The sequence below is a fragment of the Stegostoma tigrinum genome, chromosome 39 (genome assembly GCF_030684315.1).
Source record: "Stegostoma tigrinum isolate sSteTig4 chromosome 39, sSteTig4.hap1, whole genome shotgun sequence".
NCBI lineage: Eukaryota > Metazoa > Chordata > Chondrichthyes > Orectolobiformes > Stegostomatidae > Stegostoma > Stegostoma tigrinum.
This window is the reverse complement of record NC_081392.1, coordinates 9,455,379-9,465,777: the sequence shown is the minus strand read 5'-3', so window position 1 is coordinate 9,465,777 and position 10,399 is coordinate 9,455,379. Positions and strand designations below refer to the sequence as shown.

Below are 10,399 nucleotides of genomic sequence, written 5' to 3'. Positions count from 1 at the left end.
TCAAGTCTGTACCACTAAAAGGGCACTGTGACCTTCCTCCTGGCACTCCGGTTTCCTCCCACACTCCAAAGATGTGCAGGTTAGGGTGGATTGGCCTTGTTAAGTTGCCCCATAACGTCCAGCAATGTGCAGCTTAGATGGATTAGCCATGGGAAATACAGGGTTACAAGGTTGAAGTAGGAGTTGGGATGCTCTTCGGAGGGTCAGTGTGGACTCGATGGGCCGAATAACCTGCCTCCACACTTGTAGGGAGTCTAGGATTCAATGAGTGCACTCCCACCTTCACACTTTAGGCCCATAGCCTTGAATGTTGTGACATTTCAAGTGCTCATCTAAGTACTTTTTAAAGATTGCCAGGCTTCTGGCCTTAACTACCCTGCATTCCAGGCTCCCACCACCCCCCTGGGGAAAGACTTCCCCCGAAAGCCCCCTGAACCTCCTGCCCTTCACTGTAAAACTATGCCACTTCATTCAGTGACCGTTCCACTGAGGGAAACAGCTTATTCCTGAAATCTACCCTGTCCGTGCCTCTCATATTCTTACACACATTGACCAATTTCCCCCCTTCCACCTCCCACTCCACCATCATCTCTGCTCCAAGGGAAAGTCATTATTGAACTCAAAACCTTCACTCTGTTTCTCTGGGACTGCTGAACCAAGACTTTCTGTTTCCATTTCCCTTCTGAAATTGGCTTCAGGTTTTACTTTGGGAGGAGGGGGGTTGGAGAGGGAGGTGAGTGAGGGAGGGAGAGGAGACAGTTTTCCAATTTTCAGCAACAGAGGACGCTCTTGCTGCCCAAGTCCCAGATAATCTTACTCACAACTAGTTTCTCAATCGCAGCAGCATTGCAGCCTCTCGCTCTCCTGGCACCACACCTCAGGGGATCAGTTAATCAGTAACTAGCCTAACATCTCTCTCTCTCTCTCTCTCTTTCTCAAACACACACACACACACACACACACACACAGTGTTCCCGAGGTCCTCAAGTTGACCAAGATAGGCACCTGGAGGTGGAAGTGGTGGGGAGATGGTTTGGGGATCATCATCAAGGCAGCGCTACACTTGATTCTCACCGAGAACTGGACAATCTCCGGACGACAGAGAGGGGGAAAGAGTATTTTGCCGTGGAAACCCCAAGCACCGGATCCTAGCCCCTTCGGGTCTGCTAACTGTCTCCCCTATCTCCAATTTTCCCTGGAATACTCCTGCTGGTATCGGAAGCCCCTACTGGAGATTTTATCTACCACCGCCTGAGTGAATTGGAACACTGTTTTGGAGCTAGAGGATTTTGTTTCAGCGTTACATCTCGATTTGCTTTATTAATTTTCACTATTTTTAAAAAAAATTCTCCCCATCTCTCTCTCTCTGTCCCAAACGCCCTCATTATTTGAAAAGAAAACAGCACAGCAAGAGACCATGTTGGGTTCAGTGAAAATGGAATCACACGAGGTGTCGGAGTGGAACAGTTTGTACTCAGACCCGGGCGAGGTCGGTATAAGCTCATTCAGCAGCACTCAGCTTTCCGAGATTGTCGCCTGTATTTGCAAGTGTTCCCAGTTGTTTGGGAGTTTGAAAACGGCAGGGAGACGCGCGATCGGAGGCTGCAGCAATATGCTGTCCGGCTCTCGGTTCCCCCAGGCTCACAGGGGTTAAAGCCCCCTGCCCTCTCGGTTTTCACATGCACAGGGATGATGTGGAGGGCACTTGTTCGCAGCGCAAAGATTTCAATCAAACTCCGTCAGCCGGCCCGGCTGGGACACGCAGGGGGAAACCTGTTCATTCATTCATTCATTCTGTCTGTGGCTGAAGGAATACCGCGTATCGTGTGTTCATAGCGTGTAAACGTGTGAATTTAATATGTGTGCATCAGTGTGTGTCTATATCAGTCTGTGTTTATATCAGTGTGTCAGTGTGTGTTTATATCAGTGTGTTAGTGTGTATCTATATCAGTGTGTGTCTATATCAGTGTGTCAGTGTGTGTTTATATCAGTGTGTGTCTATATCAGTCCATCAGTGTGTGTTGATATCAGTGTGTCAGTGTGTGTTTATATCAGTGTATCAGTGTGTGTCTATATCAGTGTGTCAGTGTGTGTCTATATCAGTGTGTCAGTGTGTGTTATATCAGTGTGTGTTTATATCAGTGTGTCAGTGTGTGTTTATATCAGAGTGTGTCTATATCAGTGTCTGTTTATATCAGTGGGTCAGTGTATGTCTATATCAGTGTGTGTTTATATCAGTGTGTCAGTGTGTGTTTACAGCAGTGTGTCAGTGTGTGTTTATATCAGTCCATCAGTGTGTGTTGATATCAGTGTGTCAGTGTGTGTCTATATCAGTGTGTCAGTGTGTGTCTATATCAGTGTGTCAGTGTGTGTCTGTGTCAGTGTGTATCTATATCAGTGTGTCAGTGTGTGTCTATCTCAGTGTGTCAGAGTGTGTCTATATCAGTGTGTCAGTGTGTGTTTATATTAGTGGGTCAGTGTGTGTCTATATCAGTGTATCAATATCAATGTATATCTATATCAGTGTGTCAGTGTGTATCTATATCAGTGTGTCAGTGTGTGTTTATATCAGTGTGTCAGTGTGTGTCTATATCAGTGTGTGTCTATATCAGTGTGTCAGTGTGTGTCTCTGTCAGTGTGTATCTATATCAATGTGTCACTGTGTGTTTATATCAGTGTGTCAGTGTGTGTCAACATAAGTGTGTCAGTGTGTATCTATATCAGTGTGTCAGTGTGTGTTTATATCAGTGTGTCAGTGTGTGTCTATATCAGTGTGTCAGTGTGTGTCTGTGTCAGTGTGTATCTATATCAGTGTGTCAGTGTGTGTTTATATCAGTGTGTCAGTGTGTGTCAATATCAGTGTGTCAGTGTGTGTCTATAACAGTGTGTCAGTGTGTGTTTATATCAGTGTGTCAGTGTGTGTTTATATCAGTGTGTGTCTATAACAGTGTGTCAGTGTGTGTTTATATCAGTGTGTCAGTGTGTGTTTATATCAGTGTGTGTCTATATCAGTGTGTCAGTGTGTATCTATATCAGTGTGTCAGTGTGTGTTTATATCAGTGTGTCAGTGTGTGTCTATATCAGTGTGTCAGTGAGTGTCTATTATCAGTGTGTCAGTGTGTATATATCAGTGTGCCAGTGTGTGTTTATATCAGTGTGTCATTGTGTGTATATATCAGTGTGTCAGTGTGTGTATATATCAGTGTGCCAGTGTGTGTTTATAACAGTGTGTCAGTGTGTGTGTATATCAGGGTGTCAGTGTGTGTTTATATCAGTGTGTCAGTGTGTTTCTATATCAGTGGGTCAGAGAGTGTCTATATCAGTGTGTAACTACATCAGTGTGTCAGTGTGTGTCTATATCAGTGTGTCAGTGTGTGTTTATATCCATGTGTCAGTGTGTTTCTATATCAGTGGGTCAGTGAGTGTCTATATCAGTGTGTCAGTGTGTGTCTATATCAGTATGTCAGTGTGTATCTACATCAATGTGTCAGCGTGTGTCTATATCAGTGTGTCAGTATGTGTTTACATCAGTGTGTCAGTGTGTGTCTATATCAGTGTGTGTCTCTATCAGTGTGTGTTTTTATCAGCCTGTCAGTGTATGTCTCTATCAGTGTGTGTATATATCAGTGTGTGTCTATATCAGTGTGTGTCCCGATCAGTGTGTGTCTATATCAGTTGTCAGTGTGTGTCTATGTCAGTGTGTGTCTCTATCAGTGTGTGTCTATATCAGTGTGTCAGTGTGTGTTTATATCAGTGTGTGACTATATCAGTGTGTCTCTCTATCACTGTGTGTCTACATCAGTGTGTCAGTGTGTGTTTATATCAGTGTGTGACTATATCAGTGTGTGTCTATATCAGTGTGTCAGTGTGTGTCCATATCAGTGGGTCAGTGTGTGTGTATATCTGTGTGTCAGTGTATATCTATATCAGGGTGTGTCTATATCAGTGTGTCAGTGTGTGTCTATATCAGTGTGTGTATATATCAGTGTGTCAGTGTGTGTTTATATCAGTTATCAGTGTGTGTCTATATCAGTGTGTATCTATATCAGTGTGTGTCTCTATCAGTGTGTGTCTACATAGGTGTGTCAGTGTGTGTCTATATCAAGTCGTCAGTGTGTGTCTATATCAGTGTGTGTCTATATCGGTGTGTGAGTGTGTGTATATATCAGTGTGTGTCTCTATCAGTGTGTGTCTACATCAGTGTGTGTCTCAATCAGTGTGTGACTATATCAGTGTGTCAGTGTGTGTCTATAACAGCGTATCAGTGTGTGTCTATATCGGTGTGTGTCTCTATCAGGGTGTGTCTACATCAGTGTGTCAGTGCGTGTCTATATCAGTGTGTCAGTGGGTGACTCTATCAGTGTGTGTCGATATCAGTGTGTGTCTATATCAGTGTGTGTTTATATCAGTGTGTGTCTATATCAGTGTGTGTTTATATCAGTGTGTCAGTGTGTGTCTATATCAGTGTGGCAGTGTGTGTCCATATCAGTGTGTCAGTGTGTGTTTCTATCAGTGTGTGTCTATATCAGTGTGTCAGTGCGTGCCTATACCAGTGTGTCAGTGTGTATCTATATCAGTGTGTGCCTATATCAGTGTGTGTCTATATCAGTGTGTCAGTGTGTGTCTGTATCAGTGTGTGTCTGTATCAGTGTATCAGTGTGTGTCTATATCAATGTGTGTTTATATCAGTGTGTATCTATATCAGTGTGTCAGTGTGTGTCTATATCAGTGGGGCAGTGTGCTTCTATATCAGTGCGTCAGTGTGTGTCTATATCAGTGTGTCAGTGTGTGTCAATAACAGTGTGTGTCTATATCAGTGTGTTTCTATATCAGTGTGTCAGTGTGTGTCTATATCAGTGGGTCAGTGTGTGTCTATATCAGTGTGTCAGTGTGTGTCTGTATCAGTGTGTGTCTATATCAGTGGGTCAGTGTGTATCTATATCAGTGTGTCAGTGTGTGTCTATATCAGTGTGTGTTTCTATCAGTGTGTGTATATATCAGTGTATCAGTCTGTTTTTATATCAGTGTGTCAGTGTGTGTCGATACTAGTGTGTCTGTGTGTGTTTATATCAGTGTGTGTCAATATCAGTGTGTCAGTGTGTGTCTATATCAGTGTGTCAGTGTGTGCCTATATCAGTGTGTGTCTATATCAGTGTGTCAGTGTGTGTCTATATCAGTGGGTCAGTGTGTGTTTATATCAGTGTGTCAGTGTGTGTATATATCAGTGTGTGTCTATATCAGTGTGTCAGTGTGTTTGTATCAGTGTTTGTCTATATCAATGGGTCAGTGTGTGTCTATATCAGTGTGTCAGTGTATGTCTGTATCAGTGTGTGTGTATATCAGTGTGTGTCTATATCAGTGTGTGTCCCGATCAGTGTGTGTTTATATCAGTGTGTCATTGTGTGTCTATGTCAGTGTGTGTCTCTATCAGTGTGTGTCTATATCAGTGTGTCAGTGTGTGTTTATATCAGTGTGTGACTATATCAGTGTGTGTCTCTATCACTGTGTGTCTACATCAGTGTGTCAGTGTGTGTTTATATCAGTGTGTGACTATATCAGTGTGTGTCTATATCAGTGTGTCAGTGTGTGTCCATATCAGTGGGTCAGTGTGTGTGTATATCAGTGTGTCAGTGTATATCTATATCAGGGTGTGTCTATATCAGTGTGTCAGTGTGTGTCTATATCAGTGTGTGTCTCTATCAGTGTGTGTCTACATCAGTGTGTGTCTCAATCAGTGTGTGACTATATCAGTGTGTCAGTGTGTGTCTATAACAGCGTATCAGTGTGTGTCTATATCGGTGTGTCTCTCTATCAGGGTGTGTCTACATCAGTGTGTCAGTGCGTGTCTATATCAGTGTGTCAGTGGGTGACTCTATCAGTGTGTGTTTATATCAGTGTGTCAGTGTGTGTCTATATCAGTGTGTGTCGATATCAGTGTGTCAGTGTGTGTCTATATCAGTGTGTGTTTATATCAGTGTGTCAGTGTGTGTCTATATCAGTGTGGCAGTGTGTGTCCATATCAGTGTGTCAGTGTGTGTTTCTATCAGTGTGTGTCTATATCAGTGTGTCAGTGCGTGCCTATACCAGTGTGTCAGTGTGTATCTATATCAGTGTGTGCCTATATCAGTGTGTGTCTATATCAGTGTGTCAGTGTGTGTCTGTATCAGTGTGTGTTTATATCGGTGTATCAGTGTGTGTCTATATCAGTGTGTGTTTATATCAGTGTGTATCTATATCAGTGTGTCAGTGTGTGTCTATATCAGTGGGGCAGTGTGCTTCTATATCAGTGGGTCAGTGTGTTTCTATATCAGTGCGTCAGTGTGTGTCAATAACAGTGTGTGTCTATATCAGTGTGTTTCTATATCAGTGTGTCAGTGTGTGTCTATATCAGTGTGTCAGTGTGTGTCTGTATCAGTGTGTGTCTATATCAGTGTGTCAGTGTGTATCTATATCAGTGTGTCAGTGTGTGTCTATATCAGTGTGTGTTTCTATCAGTGTGTGTATATATCAGCGTATCAGTCTGTGTTTAGATCAGTGTGTCAGTGTGTGTTTATATCAGTGTGTCAGTGTGTGTCGATACTAGTGTGTCAGTGTGTGTTTATATCAGTGTGTGTCAATATCAGTGTGTCAGTGTGTGTCTATATCAGTGTGTTAGTGTGTGTCTATATCAGTGTGTGTCTATATCAGTGTGTCAGTGTGTGTCTATATCAGTGGGTCAGTGTGTGTTTATATCAGTGTGTCAGTGTGTGTTTATATCAGTGTGTCAGTGTGTGTATATATCAGTGTGTGTCTATATCAGTGTGTCAGTGTGTTTGTATCAGTGTTTGTCTATATCAATGGGTCAGTGTGTGTCTATATCAGTGTGTCAGTGTATGTCTGTATCAGTGTGTGTGTATATCAGTGTGTGTTTATATCAGTGTGTCAGTGTGTGTCTATATCAGTGTGTGTATATATCAGTGTGTCAGTGTGTGTTTATATCAGTGTGTCAGTGTGTGTCTATATCAGTGTGTATCTATATCAGTGTGTGTCTCTATCAGTGTGTGTCTACATAGGTGTGTCAGTGTGTGTCTATATCAAGTCGTCAGTGTGTGTCTATATCAGTGTGTGTCTATATCAGTGTGTCAGTGTGTGTCTATATCGGTGTGTGAGTGTGTGTCTATATCAGTGTGTGTCTCTATCAGTGTGTGTCTACATCAGTGTGTGTCTCAATCAGTGTGTGACTATATCAGTGTGTCAGTGTGTGTCTATAACAGCGTATCTGTGTGTGTCTATATCGGTGTGTGTCTCTATCAGGGTGTGTCTACATCAGTGTGTCAGTGCGTGTCTATATCAGTGTGTCAGTGGGTGACTCTATCAGTGTGTGTCGATATCAGTGTGTCAGTGTGTGTCTATATCAGTGTGTGTTTATATCAGTGTGTGTTTCTATCAGTGTGTGTCTATATCAGTGTGTCAGTGCGTGCCTATACCAGTGTGTCAGTGTGTATCTATATCAGTGTGTGCCTATATCAGTGTGTGTCTATATCAGTGTGTCAGTGTGTGTCTGTATCAGTGTGTGTTTATATCGGTGTATCAGTGTGTGTCTATATCAGTGTGTGTTTATATCAGTGTGTATCTATATCAGTGTGTCAGTGTGTGTCTATATCAGTGTGTGTTTATATCAGTGTGTGTCTATATCAGTGTGTGTATATATCAGTGTGTCAGTGTGTGTTTATATCAGTTATCAGTGTGTGTCTATATCAGTGTGTATCTATATCAGTGTGTGTCTCTATCAGTGTGTGTCGATATCAGTGTGTCAGTGCGTGTCTATACCAGTGTGTCAGTGTGTATCTATATCAGTGTGTGCCTATATCAGTGTGTGTCTATATCAGTGTGTCAGTGTGTGTCTGTATCAGTGTGTGTCTGTATCAGTGTATCAGTGTGTGTCTATATCAGTGTGTGTTTATATCAGTGTGTATCTATATCAGTGTGTCAGTGTGTGTCTATATCAGTGGGGCAGTGTGCTTCTATATCAGTGCGTCAGTGTGTGTCTATATCAGTGTGTCAGTGTGTGTCAATAACAGTGTGTGTCTATATCAGTGTGTTTCTATATCAGTGTGTCAGTGTGTGTCTATATCAGTGGGTCAGTGTGTGTCTATATCAGTGTGTCAGTGTGTGTCTGTATCAGTGTGTGTCTATATCAGTGGGTCAGTGTGTATCTATATCAGTGTGTCAGTGTGTGTCTATATCAGTGTGTGTTTCTATCAGTGTGTGTATATATCAGTGTATCAGTCTGTTTTTATATCAGTGTGTCAGTGTGTGTCGATACTAGTGTGTCAGTGTGTGTTTATATCAGTGTGTGTCAATATCAGTGTGTCAGTGTGTGTCTATATCAGTGTGTCAGTGTGTGTCTATATCAGTGTGTGTCTATATCAGTGTGTCAGTGTGTGTCTATATCAGTGGGTCAGTGTGTGTTTATATCAGTGTGTCAGTGTGTGTTTATATCAGTGTGTCAGTGTGTGTATATATCAGTGTGTGTCTATGTCAGTGTGTCAGTGTGTTTGTATCAGTGTTTGTCTATATCAATGGGCCAGTGTGTGTCTATATCAGTGTGTCAGTGTATGTCTGTATCAGTGTGTGTGTATATCAGTGTGTGTCTATATCAGTGTGTGTCCCGATCAGTGTGTGTCTATATCAGTTGTCAGTGTGTGTCTATGTCAGTGTGTTTCTCCATCAGTGTGTGTCTATATCAGTGTGTCAGTGTGTGTTTATATCAGTGTGTGACTATATCAGTGTGTGTCTCTATCACTGTGTGTCTGCATCAGTGTGTCAGTGTGTGTTTATATCAGTGTGTGACTATATCAGTGTGTGTCTATATCAGTGTGTCAGTGTGTGTCCATATCAGTGGGTCAGTGTGTGTGTATATCAGTGTGTCAGTGTATATCTATATCAGGGTGTGTCTATATCACTGTGTCAGTGTGTGTCTATATCAGTGTGTGTATATATCAGTGTGTCAGTGTGTGTTTATATCAGTTATCAGTGTGTGTCTATATCAGTGTGTATCTATATCAGTGTGTGTCTCTATCAGTGTGTGTCGATATCAGTGTGTCAGTGCGTGCCTATACCAGTGTGTCAGTGTGTATCTATATCAGTGTGTGCCTATATCAGTGTGTGTCAATATCAGTGTGTCAGTGTGTGTCTGTATCAGTGTGTGTTTACATCAGTGTATCAGTGTGTGTCTATATCAGTGTGTGTTTATATCAGTGTGTATCTATATCAGTGTGTCAGTGTGTGTCTATATCAGTGGGGCAGTGTGCTTCTATATCAGTGTGTCAGTGTGTGTCTATATCAGTGTGTGTCTCTATCAGTGTGTGTCTACATCAGTGTGTGTCTCAATCAGTGTGTGACTATATCAGTGTGTCAGTGTGTGTCTATAACAGCGTATCAGTGTGTGTCTATATCGGTGTGTCTCTCTATCAGGGTGTGTCTACATCAGTGTGTCAGTGCGTGTCTATATCAGTGTGTCAGTGGGTGACTCTATCAGTGTGTGTTTATATCAGTGTGTCAGTGTGTGTCTATATCAGTGTGTGTCGATATCAGTGTGTCAGTGTGTGTCTATATCAGTGTGTGTTTATATCAGTGTGTGTCTATATCAGTGTGTGTTTATATCAGTGTGTCAGTGTGTGTCTATATCAGTGTGGCAGTGTGTGTCCATATCAGTGTGTCAGTGTGTGTTTCTATCAGTGTGTGTCTATATCAGTGTGTCAGTGCGTGCCTATACCAGTGTGTCAGTGTGTATCTATATCAGTGTGTGCCTATATCAGTGTGTGTCTATATCAGTGTGTCAGTGTGTGTCTGTATCAGTGTGTGTTTATATCGGTGTATCAGTGTGTGTCTATATCAGTGTGTGTTTATATCAGTGTGTATCTATATCAGTGTGTCAGTGTGTGTCTATATCAGTGGGGCAGTGTGCTTCTATATCAGTGGGTCAGTGTGTTTCTATATCAGTGCGTCAGTGTGTGTCTATATCAGTGAGTCAGTGTGTGTCAATAACAGTGTGTGTCTATATCAGTGTGTTTCTATATCAGTGTGTCAGTGTGTGTCTATATCAGTGGGTCAGTGTGTGTCTATATCAGTGTGTCAGTGTGTGTCTGTATCAGTGTGTGTCTATATCAGTGTGTCAGTGTGTATCTATATCAGTGTGTCAGTGTGTGTCTATATCAGTGTGTGTTTCTATCAGTGTGTGTATATATCAGTGTATCAGTCTGTGTTTAGATCAGTGTGTCAGTGTGTGTTTATATCAGTGTGTCAGTGTGTGTCGATACTAGTGTGTCAGTGTGTGTTTATATCAGTGTGTGTCAATATCAGTGTGTCAGTGTGTGTCTATATCAGTGTGTTAGTGTGTGTCTATATCAGTGTGTGT

At 42.1% G+C, this 10,399-nt stretch overlaps 1 protein-coding gene across 2 annotated transcripts in view; it reads left to right on the top strand.

Annotated features, from left to right (window-relative positions):
* Positions 1-894: 894 nt before the first annotated feature.
* Positions 895-10,399, top strand: part of LOC125447625 (forkhead box protein A2-like) — a 77,300-nt gene continuing 67,795 nt past the window's right edge. For both annotated transcript variants that reach the window (XM_048522193.2, XM_048522192.2), the window contains exon 1: positions 895-1,489. In XM_048522193.2, coding sequence (XP_048378150.1) covers positions 1,418-1,489 — 72 coding nt within the window. In that variant the 5' untranslated portion in view covers positions 895-1,417. The remainder of the gene's footprint in view (positions 1,490-10,399) is intronic.